This window comes from Stegostoma tigrinum, chromosome 14, assembly GCF_030684315.1.
Source record: "Stegostoma tigrinum isolate sSteTig4 chromosome 14, sSteTig4.hap1, whole genome shotgun sequence".
NCBI lineage: Eukaryota > Metazoa > Chordata > Chondrichthyes > Orectolobiformes > Stegostomatidae > Stegostoma > Stegostoma tigrinum.
In genome coordinates this window covers 73238417-73257530 of record NC_081367.1, presented here as the reverse complement: position 1 = coordinate 73257530, position 19114 = coordinate 73238417, and the positions used below count along the sequence as shown (strand labels likewise).

The 19114-nt window shown below is 41.0% G+C and overlaps 1 protein-coding gene across 5 annotated transcripts in view; it reads left to right on the top strand.

The window, feature by feature from the left end:
- Positions 1–19114, top strand: part of LOC125457882 (plastin-1-like) — a 160740-nt gene that overhangs the window by 119373 nt on the left and 22253 nt on the right. For all 5 annotated transcript variants that reach the window (XM_048542612.2, XM_048542616.2, XM_048542613.2 and 2 more), the window contains exons 11-12: positions 11434–11512; positions 15429–15543. In XM_048542612.2, the coding sequence (XP_048398569.1) occupies positions 11434–11512; positions 15429–15543 (194 nt within the window). The remainder of the gene's footprint in view (positions 1–11433; positions 11513–15428; positions 15544–19114) is intronic.

Below are 19114 nucleotides of genomic sequence, written 5' to 3'. Positions count from 1 at the left end.
TAAGTATTAAAATAACCAAATGAGCTGCTAGCAATTAAGCACTCTTCCAGCTTCATTTGGCAATTTAGCAGATGTGCTGCTTGTTTGTTTCAGAGGAATTAAATTAATAATAGTTGGACAAGTATGCAAGCTGTCAGGTTGCTTCAAGTCTTTTATTTTTGCTTTTCTTTTTGTATTCCTACGTGCTTTGGTGAATGCAGAATTGACCCCTCCCGTTGTAGGTATTGTAATTCAAACTGCTACATGTGCTGTCACTCCCCTCTTCTGTCAGTCCTGAATTCTTATCCCCCACAGCATCCCCAACTTCTGTGCTCTGTCTTCTCTTTTTGCTAACTATTGATTTGCTTTTTGAGCAGGGCAATTTCTGGGGGCACTTCGCTGCCTTCGTAGAAATTGCCAGAGTTGTTACACCTGAGAAACAGAGCATGACGGTGCCTGTTTTTTTAAATTCTTCATTCATGCGTCAATGTAGGGAAGTAATGAGTGAACAATTTACAAAGCAAACATTCCGTTGTTTGGTTCTAGTGTTGTATGTGCTTCTCAAAGTTAGCAGACCCCAAAGATCAAATAATAGTGATATAATGTACAGATACTTTATAGTCTAGTGTTCCTCAGCATTGTGGAATCCCAGTTGTTTGTACTCGTGACTATTTCAAATCAATGGAAAAGAATCATGCTGACTTTGACTATTTGTTTTGAAGATGTACACAATTTGAGTGTTTTTAATTGTTTTGCTAATGACAAAACCATATGTTATTTGTGTTTAAAATTTAAGGATGCATTATAGAAAATAATTTAATTTATTTTCTGCCCAAGTAAATTTATGGAGCAGGTGTCAAATTATTGCATGTTTATCCTATTCTAAAACTGTTTAGCAATACTGGTTGTTACTGGCAATGTTTGTCAGCATGAAAGTGCCCTTCACACAGTTTTTCCTCTCCCAATTGTCTCAATATTTTAATAACCAGCTAAGTTCCTGGGACCAACTCTATCTCTGCCAATTAAAATGGATTATTATGTCTATTCTTCCTTTTAACGAAGTAAGATTAGAAACCCAATTGTGATTATAATTTAAATATAAATTACACCAAGTGCTTCATTGTCTGGAGTCTACATTGGATTTAAAATAAAACTATAAGTTTAGTGATTGACTTTTTAAAAAAGACTTCATTTAAAAAATGCATCATTAAAACCTGCTTGTTCCTCTAATTTTCTTAACCATTTTCAGCATGCAATGCCTTGAAATAATGCCTTGTGTTGCACGTTTTTAAAAACACATTAATCACAAATAGGCAATATATTGTATTAATGTGTCTTTGAAAAAAACATTTGAATTCTACAGTTTGAAATATATTATTTGCAAAATAGTTCCCATTTTTGCAAAGTAAAAGAGAGGTTTGCATTTGGCTTGATACATTTGCAAACTGCTTATCTGTAGCTATTGGGAAAAATATACAGGCTTTTGTGGTCCTCATGGTTCGAGGAAACTCCATCTTCAGCTGTGTACCTGCGGAATGTTTAGATGTAGGAGAGCGAAAGTAATGAAGTGTATATGTCTACCTGCATATGTTTGTTTTTAAACCTTTTTAAGAGTATATTTTCTTAGCTAATTGACAAGCAAGTAAAAAGTAATTTGCCAATTTATATAAATGACTATTTTATACTTGAAGATACATGTCCTATAGTTCTTCAATGTGGAGAATGTCCTACTAAAGAATTGCACTTACTCGATTAATTTGAAAATAAAATTAAGGAGTAATATCCCACAAACTCTTCTTCCACCACCCTCCTGCACAGTTGCAAAATCATGGTGTGGTTATATTTGTTGCATGCAACTGTATTTTTTTCTCATATTGCAGGAAATGCCTCAAATTTTCAGCAGATCAGGTAGTGTTTGTGGAGAGTTCATGTTTCAGCTTGAGAGCCTTTCTAAGGATGCCGTCTGACTTGTTTTTGATTGATTTGTCACTGGCAATAATTGGAAATTATTTTAAATTCCTCTCTGGTCAGAGGACTGAAGGAAGATCAACGTGGTACCATTATTTAAGAAGGGAGCAAGAGATAAACTAGGAAGCAACTGGCCAATCTGTCTAAACTCTGTGGTGGGGTGACTATTGGAAGTAATTATGAGGGACTGCATTTGGAGAGGTCACAATTAATCAGGAACTGTCAACATGGTTTGTTAAGTTGGTCAGACATGACCTCACTTAACTGAATTTTTTGATGAGGACAATGCATTCAATGTAATTTGTTTGGACTTAAGCAAAACTTGTGATAATGTCGTCCATGGGAGACTGATGGGGAATGTAAGACCCCATGGGATCCAAGGAAATTTTTGCAAATTGGATCCACAATTGCCTGACTGGCAGGGAGAAAAGGGATGTTTTTGTGACTGGAAGTCTGTTTCCAATCGGTCCCCACAAGGATCAGTGTTTGGGACCCTTGCTGTTTGTGATGGATATCAGTGATTTAAATTTGAATGTAGGAGGGTTGATCAGTACGTTTGCAGATTCTAATGAGGTGGTAAATAGTCAGGATAAACTTAGGCAACAGGAGAATATAGATGAACTAATCAGTGGCAAATAGAATCCGTTAAGGTAGGTACGAGGTGAGGCACATGGGCAGCACAAACAAGGCCAGGAAATGCATGATGAACAATAGGGCCCTGGGAAGCATTGAGGATCAGAGGGATCTTGGTGTGATTTCTTAAGATAGTGGAACAGGTATATAAAGTGGTTCAGAAGGCATATTGAGTACCTCCTTCATGAGCTGGGCAGAGAGTTGAAGAGCAGGGAGGTTATGCCGGAACTTTATGAAACATTGGTTCGGCCACAACGAGAGTATTGTGAGTAGTTCTGGAATTCTCATTATGGGTGGAATGTGATTGAATCGGAGAGGATGCAGAAGAGATTTACCTGGATGTTACATGGACTGGAGAGTTTCAATTATGAAGAGACACTGAACAGACAGGGATAACAAGGTGCAGAGCTGGATAAACACAGCAGACCAAGCAGCAGCATAGGTTGGTCTGCTGAGTTCATCCAGCTGTGCACCTTGTTATCCCTGTCTGTTCAGTGTCTCTTCATAATTGAAACTCTCCAGTCCATGTAACATCCAGGTAAATCTCTTCTGCATCCTCTCCGATTCTCCTTTGCTGCTTGACCTGCTGTGTTCATCCAGCACCACACCTTGTTATCTCAGATTCTCCAGCATCTGCAGTTCCTACTATCTCTGAACAAACAGGGGTTGTTTTCCTTAGAGCAGAGGAGATTTGAGGTATAAAAAAACCTTTGGGTATAGATAGGGTGTACAGGAAAGAAATTATCTCCGTGGCGGCAATATCAATGACAAGAGGGCACAGATTTAAGGCAGAGATTTAGAGGGGATGTGAGGAAGTTCTTTTTCACCCAGAGGGTGTTGGAAATCTGGAACTCCCTGCCCGTAAAAGTGGTAGAGGCAGAAACCCACGTAACATTGAATAAGTAATTAGATGTACACTTGCGATGCCAAGGTATACAAAGCTACGGACTAAGTGCTGGGAAATGGGATTAGAATAATTAGATGATGGTTTTAGATTGGTGCAGACGTGATAAGTTGAAGGCCTTATTCTGTGCTGTAGATCTGTTTTTCATATTAGGTTAGATTGGTGGAACTATTTCCATTACTTGGAGAGTCTAAGATTAAGGTTTATTGTTCTTAGTAAAGACTAGTGAAGTTGAGAAACAGCTTTTCATATAAAATTTGGATCTGACATTGGTTTAAAAAAAAGTGTTCCTTGACCAGTTGGTAACTGTAAATGTGAGCTTGATATTTTAATGTTCACTGAAAGTGTTAAGAGATATGGATTAGACTGGTACATAGAGACAGATCATGGATTGAGCATAATTGTATTGAATAGCACAACAGGCTCAATAAATTAAATGGCTAACTCTTGTTCGCATTTCTTTTGGAATTGATTTGTCACGATTTTTATGTTTAAAGGTGGGATGAAATCAAATGCTTTTATTGTTATTGATGATAGCTAAAAGCAACACTAACATGTCCTGATAATCCAGTAGCCATAAGATATAGGAACTGAAGTACAGCATACAGCCCAATGAGCCTGCTCAGCCATTTCCAAGATCATGGCTGAACTTCTGTCCATCCATTTCCCAAGTTCCCCGAGAGATGAAAAAAAAATCATGGCTTAGGAAGATACCCAGTGGTAAATGAAATGTTGCAGTTAGTAATACTGCAATCAGTCTCCTGCTCGAAAGGTGTTGGGGATTATTTTTATATTGTGTTGTGCTTCCCTATTTAAATGGAACAGCCATTGCTGATAATACTGTATCTTGATGAAAGATGGTGGCATACTGGTAATGGAACTGGACTTGTTATCCAAAGATAACAAGGTGTAGGGCTGGATGAACACAGCAGGCCAAGCAGCATCAGAGGAGCAGGAAGGCTGACGCTTCGGACATTTGACCCTTCAATGTCAGCCTTCCTGCCCTTAAGATGCTGCCTGTAATCACAGATTCTCCAGCAGCTGCAGTTCCTACTATCTCTTATCCAGACTCGGGCCAATGCAGTGGTAGAATTTGAATTCAATAAAATTTTGTTTGTAGGGCTATTTTTATATTGATGACCATCATCATTTGTCATGGAAACACATCTGGTTCGCTGATATCCTTCAGGGAATGAAACCTGCCATTCTTATCTGGTCTGGCCTACATGTGACTCCAGACCCACAGCAATGTGGTAAGCTCTTAGATGGCCCCTGAAATGAGTGTAGGAACCCACTCACTTCAAGGGCAGTTGGGGCTGGGCAACAAATGCCCCACTCTTGGCAGTTACGCTCATTGCCTGTGAAAGAGCAAAGAGAAATATGGCAGCTAAAACTGTTCCGTGTGTGTAAATTGTTCCCTTTGTGAAATCCAGTCAAGGTTTTCCATGTGACAAATCCTGGCAGGTAAAAGTGACTCATACCTGGTGTTATAACAGCAATCCCCTGTCATGAATCAGATTTTCAGCCAAATAAATTTTATTTTTTGTTGCACTTTATTACTGTGTGTACTGTGCTGGAGGTTTTACTGTACAATGTGATGTAGTAGATAGGGTTAATGGTGGTCGCCTTTTCCCTAGGATGGGGGGATTTCAAGACTAGGAGGCACATTTTTAAAGTGAGAAGAGAGAAAATTTAAAAAAGACATCGGGGCAAATTTTTTACTCAGAGGGTGGCTCATGTGTGGAACCAACTTCCTATGGAAATTGAGGATGTGGGTACAATTACGATGTTTAGAAGACATTTAGATAACTACATAAATAGGAAAGGTTTGGAGGGATATGGGCCAGGAGTAGGCAGGTGGGACTAGTTTAATTTGGGATTATGTTCAGCATGGACTGGTGGGACCGAAGAATCTATTTCCATGCTGTATGATTTTTAAAAAATTCATTTGTGGGATATGAGCGTCGATGGCTGGAAAGCATTTCTTGCCCATCCCTAGTTGTCCTTGAGAAGGTGGTGGGGAGCTGCCTTCTTGAACCGCTGTAGTTCTCCAGCTGTGGTGTGACCCAACATGCTATTTGGGAGTGAATTCCAGGATTTTGACCCAGTTACAGTGAAGGAACAATGATAAATTTCCAAGTCAGGATGGTGACTGATTTGGGGAACTTGGATGTGGTAGTGCTCCCATATATCTGCTGGCCTTGTCCTTCTAGATGGAAGTGGTTGTGGGTTTGGAAGATTCTGTCTGAGGATCTTTGGTGAATTTCTGCAGTGCAACTTGTAGATAGTACACACTGCTGCTACTGAGTGTCAGTGGTAGAGGGAGTGAATGCTTGTAGATGTAGTGCCAATCAAGCAGGCTGCCTTATCCTGGATGGTGTCAAGCTTCTTGTGTTATTGGTGCTGCACTCATCCAGGCAAGTGGGGAGTATTCCATCACACTGCTGACTTGTGCCTTGTAGATGGTGGACAGGCTTTAAGGAGTCAGGAGGTGAGTTACTTGCTGCAGTATTCCAAACTTCTGGCCTGCTCTTGTAGCCACTCTGTTAATGTGGTGAGTCCAGTTGAGTTTCTGGTCAATGGTAACCCCAGGATGTTGATAGTGGGGGATTCTGTGATGATAGCACCATTGAATATCGAAGGGTGTTGGATAGATTGTCTCTTATTAGTGATGGTCATAGCCTGGCATTTGTGTGGCTCAAATGTCACTCGCCACTTGTCAGCCCAAGCCTGGATATTGTCTAGATCTTCTTGCATGTGAACATGGACTGCTTCAGCATCTGAGGAGTCACGAATGGTGTTGAACACTGTGCAATCATCGAACTTCCCCACTTCTGACCTTATGATGGAGGGAAGGTCATTGATGAAGCAGCTGAAGATGGTTGGGCCTAGGACACTATCCTGAGGAACTCCTGCAGAGATGTCCTGGAGCTGAGGTGATTGACCTCCGATAGCCACGACCATCTTCCTATGTGTCAGGTATGATTCCAACCAATGGAGAGTTTGCCCCCTGATATCCATTGATTCCATTTTGCTAGGGCTCCTTGACGCCACACTCTGTCAAATGCAGCCTAGATGTTGAGGGCTGTCACTCTCACCTCACCTTTGCAATTCAGTTCTTTCGTCCATGTTTGAACCGAGGCTGTAATGAGGTCAGGAGCTGAGTGGCCCTGGCGGAACCCAAACTGAGCATTGCTGAGCAGATGCTGTTTGAGGGCACTGTTACTTCCATCACTTTACTGATGATTTGAGTGGAGACTGATGGAGCGGTAATTGGCTGGGTTGGATTTGCCCTGCTTTTTATGTACAGGACATACTTGGGCAATTTTCCACATTGTTGGGTAGATGCCAGTGTGGTAACTGTACTGGAAGAGCTTGACAAGGGAGCAACACGTTCTGGAGCACAGTCTTCAATGTTGTCAGGGCCGGTAGCCTTTGCAGCATTCAGTGTCTCTGACTGTTTCTTGATATTACGTGGAGTGAATTGAATTGACATTAATTCGATTCTGTGCGTGACTAAATTTTGATACTACTTTGTCTGCTACCAATTTCTGTTAATGACCAGATGTGCATTCTATATTCACCTGGGCCATCTCCAACACATCCCTCACCTTGCTGGACCTCTCAGTCTCTATCTCAGGTAACCAGCTAGAAACTGATGTCCATTTCAAGCCCACCGACTCCCACAGCTACCTGGAATACACCTCCTCTCTTCCACCCACCCTCCTGCAAAAATTCCATCCCTTATTCCCAATTCCTCCACCTCCACTGCATCTGCTCCCAGGATGAGGCATTTCACTCCCACACATCCCAGATGTCCACGTTCTTCAAGGACCGCAACTCCTCCCCCCCCCCCCGGCAGTGGTTAAGAACGTCCTTGACCGCGTCTCCCGCAACACATCCCTCACACCCCGCCCCTGCCACAACTGCCCTAAGAGGATCCCCCTCGTTCTCAGATACCACCCCACCAACCTCCAGATACAATGCATCATCCTCCGACAGTTCCGCCATCTACAATCCAAACCCACCACCCAAGACATTTTTCCATCCCCACCCTTGTCTGCCTTCCAGAGAGACCACTCTCTCTGTGATTCCCTTGTATGCTCCACACTCCCCTCCAACCCCACCACACCTGGCACCTTCCCATGCAACCGCAGGAAATGCTACACTTGCCCCCACACCACCTCCCTCACCCCCATCCCAGGCCCAAAGATGACTTTCCATATTAAGCAGATGTTCACCTGCACATCTGCCAATGTGGTATACTGTATCCACTGTACCTGGTGTGGCTTCCTCTACATTTTGGAAACCAAGCGGAGGCTTGGGGACCGCTTTGCAGAACACCTCCGCTCGGTTCGCAATAAACAACTGCACCTCCCAGTCGAGAACCATTTTAACTCCCCCTCCCATTCCTTCGACGACATGTCCATCATGGGCCTCCTGCAGTGATGCCACCCACAGGTTGCAGGAACAGCAACTCATATTCTGCTTGGGAACCCTGCAGCTCAATGGTATCAATGTGGACTTCACAAGCTTCAAAATCTCCCTTCTGCCATTGCATCCCAAAACCAGCCCAGCTTGTCCCCGCCTCCCTAACATGTTCTTCCTCTCATCCATTTCGTACCTACTAACCTCATCCCACCTCCTTGACCTGTCCGTCTTCCCCTCCCTACCTATACTCTCCTCTCCACCTATCTTCTTTTCTCTCCATCTTCGGTCCGCCTCCCCCTCTCTCCCTATTTATTCCAGAACCCTCTCCCCATCCCCATCTCTGATGAAGGGTCTAGGCCCAAAACGTCAGCTTTTGTGCTCCTGAGATGCTGCTTGGCCTGCTGTGTTCATCCAGCTTCACACTTTGTTATCTTGCATTCTATATTGTTTCATTTAAATGAAGTTGTTTTGTGAGCTGCATTGTTGTATAATGAATACATAGCCAAAGGCAGAGTTCAGCCTTTTGAGTTCCTCATTGAAAAATATTGCGCTCTCGCTGTTTTATGGAACCAGTACCAGGAAAGAAATCCGCTTGGAATTCAGGATTGAGTACGTGAGTAACAGCTGCCCAACAGGAAGACCTAAAAGACCTAGTTCAGGTTTTGAGGAAGTAATAAAAAAAAAACTGAACATGAAACAGAACTTAGAACAAAACTAGTAGGATTGCAATTTGTCTAAGATCTGTTGCCGAACATATCCTTGCACATGTATGATATTCATGCTTTAAAGTTGTCCCATAGATATAGTGATGCAAAAGTTGCCATTGTTTTACTAGATCATAGGGCTGCTGTCACCAGAGAGACATGACTAGCGATGGTTTAGCTTCAAATGAAGGAGAGATTCCTTCATAATAACCTCAGCTGGAGTGGGAGTTGAACCCACATTGATGTAGGGTTGGTGTCACTCTACATCACAGAAGTCATAATCCCTTCCAACCCCTCCCTGTAAGGCAGAAGATACTAAAGCTTAAATACATGTACCAACAGATGAAAGAACAGCTTCTTCCCCGCTGTTATTAGACTTCAGAATGGACCTGTCAAATTTTAAATTTAATGTTGATTTTGCTATTTGTGCACTGTCTCTGCAGCTGTAATGTTGTATTCTTCAGTCTGTTCTATCACCCTAATGCACTTTCTATGGTATGCTTTGCCAGCGCAGCATGCAAAACAAAACTTTTCATAAACTTAAGTACATGTGACAATAAGAAATCAAACCACCTGTCCAGCCAAATTAGCTAACTGATACCTATCCTTAATTTGCTGCTGTAAGTCCAGGAGAAGCATCTTCCATTTTACAATACAATACAATACAATATCTTTTTATTGTCATGTGTGCTCCACTGTAGTAGTGAAAAGCTTTTAGAATTTCAGATTTCTTACAGCGATGTCTTAGGTGCAAGTACCTAGGCACAATTTGTGGATACAGCAGAGGAATAGAAAAGTTGCATTACTTAGAGTTGAAAAATAACTTTAAAAATAGGACATCATTAAAGGGTTGACATTACAATAAGGTAGGAAATTTCAACTGTTGCACTTGCAGTTTTCTGTTGAAAGTGTGGCTGGTCTGCCAGCAGTTGTGGAGAGAAACCAAGCTGAAGTGGTCACAGTGAGTAAGCTGGATCCGAATGAATAAAATAAGCAATGATATAGCTCTTTCAACATTTGTGTGAGAGATGAGGACTAAGATGGAAACTGTCAGTTAGAGTAGGCCAATTAATGCCACATTGGGGATTGAAAAGAAATGGGAAGGATGGATTGAATTAAGAAAGGTAAGTTAGTGAAAAGTCCAACAAAAATAACTTTTTTCGTGTTGGATGTGAGCATCATTAGCATGAATTTGTTGTCCATCCTTGATTACCCTTCGACTCGGCAGTTAAAAATCAGCCACGTTGCTGTGGGTCTGGAGTCACATGTAGGCCAGACCAGGTAAGGGTGGCAGTTTCCCTTCCTAAAGGACATTAGTGAGCCAGATGGGTTTTATGACAATTAATGCTAGTTTCATAATGACAGCAACTTAAAATTCCAAAATATTTGCATTTTTCAAATTCCACCACTTGCCACGGTGGGTTTTGAACCCGGGGCCCTACAGCCTGCACCTCTTCAGTCGTCATCAGTCATCTAATAAAAGAGCAGCACCAAGATCCAGTAAGACTATGGCAACTTTAAAGCATTATTATAACACAAGTGGAATGATTTCTTCTGCAGCAGGACCTGCTGATTTCTTATACAATTGCAAGCTGAATTGTTTTTACTCATCTAGCAATACAACCTCTCCATCAGTTATGGCTTGCATTTGAAATAGAACCTTTCATAACATTAGGTAATCCGAAGTACTTTTTGATGTGAAGTCATTGTTGAAATGCACAAAGCAACAATTAAGGCATGAAGAGAGATGGTTCCACAGTTGTAATGGCTAATTTCTGACACATGAGAGGTGCATTTGCTGTAGAATTAACAGACAGCATATTGTTAAACCACCTATGATAGCTAATCCAGATTGAAATAAATATGTGAGAACTTTATTAGCCTCAGGACAGTCTTGCATTGCTTAACACCAGATCGCTTATTTTGAATATTAATGAAAAAAAAATACACATTTTGTTGAACCTTTGCATCTTGTACTCTTTAGGACATTCACAAGAAATACCAACATAAAGGGAAAGATATTTTATATACATATTGTTTCTTGCAGGGTATGAAATGTTGGTCCCCTTTACATTGGTGTTGTCCTGATGAATGACTTACAATACACAAATTCTGTACAAGCAAATGACTCTTTGTATTGTATGAACTCTATTGTGAGACTCTGATTCTAACGTATAAATCCATGCTGATCAATGCATTTCAATAATAGGCCAAGTAGCAAGAAGCTGCTTACAGCATCATGGTATATTGTAGGAGCATTTGGATTTTAACATGGAACCATATATCTGCCCTTGCTTGAACTTATTACAGAAGTAAAAGTGACATTAATTTTGCCTTTATCTTGAAAGCAAATAATGGGACCAAGAGAAGAGTTATGTTTCGTTTATGATGTATTGGACTGGGGTGCACCAAGTCAGAAGTCACACACAACACCAGGTTATAGGTCAACACGTTTATTGAAAATCACAAACATTTGGAGCAAACCCGTTTTGTCAAGAGAAGTTACGAAGGGGCTGTGCTCTGAAAGCTTGTGATTTCAAATAAACCTGTTGGACAATAGCCTGATGTCATTGTGACTTTTGCCTCTGCTTCTGTTATATTTGTACTGTTTGATAAAGCAGCCAGTAGGATGTGACTCGTGGACAGAACAACTGCATAAATTGACAAAAAGATGAAATAAATCACATTGGAAATCAAGTACTTCCATTTATCCCTTGCCTTCTGCACTAGTTTTTGAGGGTCTCTAACTTTGTCGACCATGTCATTCCGTTGTATTTTTTCCCCCATTAATCCATGTGTATTTTATTGTTTTAGGTGAATCCAGAGAAGAGAGAACCTTCAGGAACTGGATAAATTCACAGGGGGTGAGTCCCTTTGTCAATCACCTTTACAGGTAAAACATGTTTATCTTCAGTTTGATGTTTCTTCCATAAAGATCTTTAAAACTGTTGCTGCTATGGCAGTTTTAGGTATTGAAAAACTTACTGTTGTCTAGATCTGGTCCTGGCTCATTGTTTGACAAATGATCCCCTCTCTGTCTGACAACCCTCCTTGATTTGGTCAAGGATAAGCCAAATAAAAAAAAATGAAGCCCTTAACAAGTTTTTTTTTGAACTTTCACAAATTGAGCAATTCTGTATGAATGATTTTGCACAGAACTAAAAGCAATATGGATCCAAAGTAGAGTAAATGAATTGGCTAAGAGAGTGGTTACAAAGGTGCATCAGTCAGGGGGTGTAGGTGTGTGGTATTAAACACAAGGTTACGCTTCATCCTTTGCTTCTAATCTATAAAACGAATAGGCAAGTCCACATTTGTAGACCATACTGAGAAAGCTTAAAAAAGGCCATTAGGTTCATCAGTAAACACCCTCTCTGTGAACTGTTGCAGCCCTTGCCTTCTCCAACTGCCTGTCTTGCAAATAATTGAGAGACAGATACATGCGAAAAGATTTCATAGTTGGTTTTAAGAGAAATTGTGGAAACCTTGACCCCATTGCATAAGGAGCTGAGAAAACTGTGGGTTATTTGTGACATATGATTGTGACTGCATGAGATATGACTATATGCTCATCAACATTCCTCACCAGATCTGGGAGCAGGTTGGATGCAAAATTCAAATTGTGGACATGTCAAGCTGATATAGCCAAAGTACAACACACTTAAAATTTATTCTTCACTATTGTCTGATTTTATTTTTTCTTTATTCGTTCATGAGATGAGGGCATTGCTGGCTAGGCAGCATTTGTTGCCCATCATCAGTGTGTTGTCTGTATTACTGGCTCGGCCATCACTTTGCTACTTATCCCTAATTGCCCTCTGGGCAATTAAGACTCAACTATGTTGCTGTGGGGCCAGTTACATATTGACTAAACTATGCAGGGATGGCAGACTTCCTTTCCTAATGTGAGTCAAATGGAACTTGACTACAGCGGTTATATAATCACCATTAGGCCAGTTTTTTATTACAAATTTTTATTGAATTCATATTTCATCATCTGCCATGGTGGGATTTAAATCCATGATCTAGTCCTATAAAATCAAAGAATACCCGCTATGTGGAAAAAGACTATTCAGCCCATCAAGTCTGCACCAATCCTCTGAAGAGAATCCCACAGAGCACCCTATCCCCATAATCATGCCTTTCCCATGGTTAATCCACCTATCCTGCACAAAATTGGACTGTGGGAGGAAACCAGAGCACCTGGAGGAAGTCCACACGGAAGCGAGGAGAACATTCAAACTCCACAGTTGTCCCAGGCTGGAATCAAACCGGGGTCCTTGGTGCTGTGAGGTAGCAGTGCTAAACCATAGCTTGAGCTTTGGGAATCTAGTCCAGTGACCATAATCACTACCTTCCTCAAATTTTGATTAGCAATATTTCATAAAATTGTATTTACTTTCTCTGTGGTTATTGTGTACTTCTTATGAACTTAGTCACTGTCCAACCCAAAGTCACTCCGTGTTTTCATACTTTTAATGGTGTCCATAAATGCAACAGGCATGCCTGGTGTTTCTTGACTCCTTTTGTGTAATATAACAGTTCAGTCAACTAGATCAGCCATGTAAGAATCCATTCATTTATCTAAATTAACTTTCACTCTTTCTTTTTGCTACTCCTTAAATATATTCTTCTATAAAGAAATACGGTGAAGTTTCCATCATACAGAAATGGTGCTGGAGAAACTATTCTAACAAAGGATCATTGGAGTCAAAGCTCTAACTCTACTTTTCTCCCTCCAGACGCTGCGAGACCCGCTCACTTTCCCCATCGCTTTGTTTTTGTTTCAGATCTCCAGCGTTTGCAATTCTTTATTTCATTTTATCCTACATCTTCCAATTTATTTCACAAGTTTGCAGTAAGTTATTTTCAAAAGGGCACTTGTGTAGAATTGAATCAAATGTTTTCTGTAATGTGTGGGAGGTAACGAAGAATGTAGTTAATGATCTGCAGACTGATTTGCATTAGTCTTGCAACTTTGAAACAAGTTAAATTAATTCTGATAGTTGAAACTATAAGATGTAGGAGCAGATGTAGACCATTCAGCCCATCGATTCTGCTTCACCATTTCAATGAGACCATGGCTGGTCTAATAACTCTGAACTCTGCTTTCCTGACTTCTCCCCATCGCCCTATGTTCCCTTGCTGATTTACACAGTTCCACATTGAATGGAAAAGCAAATGATTATAAACAGACATAGAATATTTAAAAGGAAAGCTTTGAAAGGGGTTTAGAAATGAATCTCATACCAGTCTAATGTCTACACAACTTGACAATGCAAATAGAATTTTGGAATACACAGTATACAAGTGTGCCAAAAAGGCAAACTACTGCAGATGCTGGCAATCTGAAACAAACACAAAGAATGCTGGAAAAACTCAGCAGGTCTGACAGCATCGATGGAGAGAGAAACTGGTATAACAGTTCCACTCCAGTATGATTCTTTAAAACTGCTTATACTGCATAATGCACTAATTAAACAAAATATGGTTCATAGGTGGGAGGGCAATAACCTTTTCTGGTCTCTATTATGGTGGTAGTAATCTTGCAGAATTCATCTTCCACCCATTGTGCAATGCATTGTATTCTATGGATGTTAATGATGAACTGTGAACTGTGAGAACTAAAGCAGACAATAGCTAATCTCCAAGGTTTGTCAGAAACCCACCAAAAGTTCAACAACTCCCATAAGTTTGAGCGGAGTGCCTCTTTAAATAGAAGTGTCCAGTCAGTCCATGCCTGAAAACTGAGTCCAGTGGTATTCCACTCAATCCTATTGCACCAGGAATTTCATCAGAAGGTCCCACTTTCGAATGTATTCATTAGGCATTTGTTTGCTTCCTACAACTGTCTGAGTCATCGAGATAAAAAATTAAAATGCAGGCAAGTGCAGTGACTGGGTGGGATGTGATCGTCACTGGCTGGGCCAGCGTTCATTGCCTGCCCTTAATTGTCCAGAGGGCATTTTAAGAGTCAGTCACATTGCTTTGGGGCTGGAGTCACATGTAGGCCAGACCAGGTAAAAATGGCAGTTTCCTTCCTGGATGTACATTAGTGAACCAGATGTGAGTTTTTCCAGCAATTGACAATGGATTCATGGCCAACACTGGACTCTTATTTCCATTTTTTTAAAATTAAAACTCCACCGGCTGTCATGGCCAGATTCGAATCCAGGTCTCCAGATCATTACCTGGGTCTCTGGATTAAATATCTCGTAATAATGCCGCTAGGCCATTGCCTGTCCATGATGGGGTGTTGGGTCATAGAGGAAGAGTCAACATTGTTCTTGAGCAAGGTTGGAGTTTTTGCTTTGTTTTCCTTCCCCTTGGTTTTCCTAAATCCTAAACATTATGCATTTACTGTGCACAGAATCACGTGTACGTTGCTGAATTCTAACGCCTGGTACAATGCATCACTTACTAATGGTTGGGGCAGAAACTTACGAAATGTAATAATGGAAACTCCAGTGACAGCTGAAAGGAAAGATCTACCACCCACTTGTCTGAACCATTGGGGATGAGCAATGAAACTGTAGCTTTATCAGTCTCCACCAGATCGAGAAACTTTGAGAGGTTTTGCCAGCTTCACCAGACCAGATTTTTTTTTTGATTAAAAAGGGAGACAAAATTGCAAGTTGTTAGAAATCAGAAATAAAACGGGATGTGACATTCCTACATGAGAAATCAGCGACAATGCATGAAAAGTAAAGACAGATTCAGGTTATGTACACTGCATCATTATGCTTCTTTGACGCTTCTATAAGTTGTGTGCATAAATGCTTACCTGCTGCTGTTTTGCTTCAATCCAGTGACCTAATTGATGGCTTAGTAATATTTCAATTATACGAGAATGTAACTGTACCAGTGGATTGGAACCGTGTCAACAGGCCTCCCTATCCACAGCTTGGGGCTAACATGAAGAAAGTATGTTGATTTAATCATCTCTTTCTTTTAAAATCAACCTGAGAAGATTAGTAGTGCTATTTTTCAGGATGCATTGTCTTCGTACTCAGCATAAATTTGAATCATGAATGTTAGATATGTGACAATTTGGTCTCTCTTTATCTTTTAATAGTGTAGGATGAGCCTGTTGTTAAATTTCTTGCAGTTAATTGAAGGAATAGACCAGAAGTCAATCTCGACTCTATTTCAAATTATTTCACAAAAGGAGATATTAAAAATGTAAAATACGCCTACCATCAGTGCTAATAAGGTGTAGAGCTGGATGAACACAGCAGGCCAAGCAGCATCAGAGGAGCATGAAAGCTGACGTTTTGGGTCAGGACCCTTCTTCAGAAAAAAGAACGGTCTAGGCCCGAAATGTCAGCCTTCCTGCTCCTCTGATGTTGCTTGGCCTGCTGTGTTCATCCAGCTCTACACCTTGTTATCTCAGATTGTCCAGCATCGGCAGTTCGTACTATCTCTGTACCATCAGTGTTACTAAGTTTCTCTACATGACTAATTATTCAAAGTGTATACAAATTTGTATATGCTTAACCTTAATTTATGAAAAGACAGTGCCTTTTTCTTTTACGAGTAAAAAATGAAATAATACTCAGAATAATACTTCTACAATTTGTTTTGAAGAGAGGAATGATTTTCCACATTATTTACAAAGCGTTATATTTATCAAACTGTCTTTTGCTAGGACCTCAATCTATTGGTACTTTTTGTGAAACAGATCGAAAATTGCATGACTGCAATTGATTCTGGAGATTTCCTTTTCTTATAAACATTTGTTTCATGCTAACAGGGGTGATCCTTAATCTACAAAAAGTGCTGGTGAATATTATCCCACAAGGAACATTGATCTATGTAACTCTCAGTGCACCCCTTGTATAGAATTTCCCCTGAAATATTTTGACAAGTAGAATCCCAATTCCCCTGCTTCTACAAAAGCCAATGTATCCATAGCAAAATGCTTTCAATAATCCATTGTATTTGCTTAACTCTGTAGGCTAAAGGGAAAGATTTTCCATTTCTGCCTACAAAATGATAGGGAAACTAGCTGCGCTCTGATACACTTTTTATGAAGACTGGCATGGAAAGTAGGAGTCTGTGGTGCAGACCCAAAATCAAAAGGCAAGGAGCCTGCCCATGTGTGACAACTTACCTGAAGCTAGTAATTTTAAATGTCAGCAATGAACAAAGCAGTTCCGAGGGGCTTCTCTTTAAGGTGGAAGGCAGGTGGTTTAGAGGGGATTTGAGAAAAAATAAAATTTCACTCAGTGGTGGGGATCTGAAATGCACTGCCTGGGAGGTAGAAAACTGCATAATCCTTTGTAAAGATCTTGGATGACCACCACATGAAGCGTTAATAACATTCTAGGTAATGGGCCAAGTGCTAGAGCAGATTTTTGCCAGTACACATTCAATGGTCCAAAGGGCCTGTTTTGTACTGAGATTCTGAACTTTTGAAATCTTTTATACAGTGTGTTAAAGACCATCATATATCCCTCTATAGAATGACTTTTTTAAAAAATCTGTTCCAGTTTGACCATGTCTTGCAGGCATTCACTAGATCAATGTTTTGGTAAATGTCATCCCTGAAACTTAATAAAAGATCCAAATCTTCAGTATCCAACTGAAAATCTTTCAGCTGACAAAATGCTTGCAATTTTACTGTTGTTAGGATGTGAATATGCTCTGGCCACACCTCTTCCCCTGCCCACTTCATTCATAAAGGTTCAGGCTTTGAGAATATTGGTGGGTATTCGTTCTTCAGAATTTTAATCGTCTGACTTTTTAAAAAAAAATCAAGATGGGATCTTGACAGTCTGAGTGATTTGAGCTATATTATGTTTTGAGGTAGAGTTAGATGATAAATCTGGTGAGGCCTTGACATCAGAAGCATTTTATTTTATCTTTTACACAAGTGATGAGGTAAGTTTCTTGCTAGACAGTGAGACTATTGCATGCTTAAATGTCTTATTAACCCTGAATCTCACTTCATTAATATTTGACTTTACACTTTATCTAAACTTGCTAAACAGGCTAGGCATCGAGAAACCACAACATGGAAACTAGAGCAGCTACCTGTCGGAGTCAGCTTGCCACTTATTCTGACCTCTAATTTGTGTTGACCAAATGGTATCTCGTGGCACAACCCACAGGTACTATCCACATGTACCCCTCGTCCATGGACACTGCCGTCCGGAATGTGCCAATCCCTCTGTCATTAGCAGGCCTCTCCTATTCGCTTGTGGTCTGCTTTGGAATTACAGACCTGCATCTCAGGGCACACCGGTAGTTAGGAGCAAAAAGCTGTAGCATGGGCACTTGCATGAAAGGACAAGCTCCCAGTTCATGGAATGGACCAGTCTGCCTCTCTGGGTGTTCAAATGCTGTCTGAGCACTTGCTCACTTAGTGCCTACCTGTATGCTCACAGCATCCCTGTCTTGCCACACTGTGCTGTGCCTACTAATGCATTAGCACTTCAGCCAGAGCTAAAGGCTGTCAAGCTGCTTGTCATTGGGGCTTCATGGGGGGATTTCATCAAATCATAGAATCCCTACAGTGTGAAAGCAGGCCGTTTGGCCTATCAAGTCCAAACCAAACCACAGAAGAGCATCCCACCTAAATCAACCCTCCTATCCTATCCCTGTAACCCTAATTCACCTGGCCTGCATATCCCTGGGTACTATGGGCAATTTAGCTTGGCCAATCTGCCTAACTTGCATATTTTGTGGATTGTGAAAGGAAACCGGAGCACATGGAGAAAACCGGAATTTGCACAGTTGCTTGAGACTGGACTGGAATCTGGGTCTCTGGTGCTATGGAAGCAGCAGTGCTAACCACTGAGCCACTGTACCACCCACTGATCATGATAAACAGAACATTCAGACATCAGTTTCATACCCTCAATATATGCTGCCTTCCTGGCCAGCAAAAACAAATGGTTAAACAAATGTTTTTGGATGTGGAGGGGAAATTAGTCATTGTCAGGGGTACCTGGTTCCATCAGGGGCACGGCCTGCACATAGTCCAGGGGTTTGGCCACGGTCAGTAATCCATTTGGGATGATTACATTGATAAGTGGAGTATTCAGCGGTCAGTCCTGTAGGGTCAGCAACAGCATCAGAGAGCTGCAGACATAGCAGTCAAAGTCTGGTCAGACAATTGACAATAGGTTTAGGGGTAGGCCATTCGGCCCTTCGAGCCAGTACCACCATTCATTATGATCATGGCTGATCATCCACAATCAGTGTCCTGTTCCTGCCTTATCCCCGTAACCCTTGATTCCACTATCTTTAAGAGCTCTATCTATCTCTTTCTTGAAACTATCCAGAGACTTGACCTCCACTACCTTCTGGGGCAGAGCTCCAGAGTTCTTTGAGAAGGTGACCAAACAGGTAGATGACAGTAAACTGGTTGATGTGGTGTATATGGATTTCAGCAAGGCGTTCAATAAGGTTCCCCACAATAGGCTATTGTACAAAATGCGGAGGAGTGGCAGTGTGGGAGATATAGCAGTTTGGATCAGAAATTGGCTTG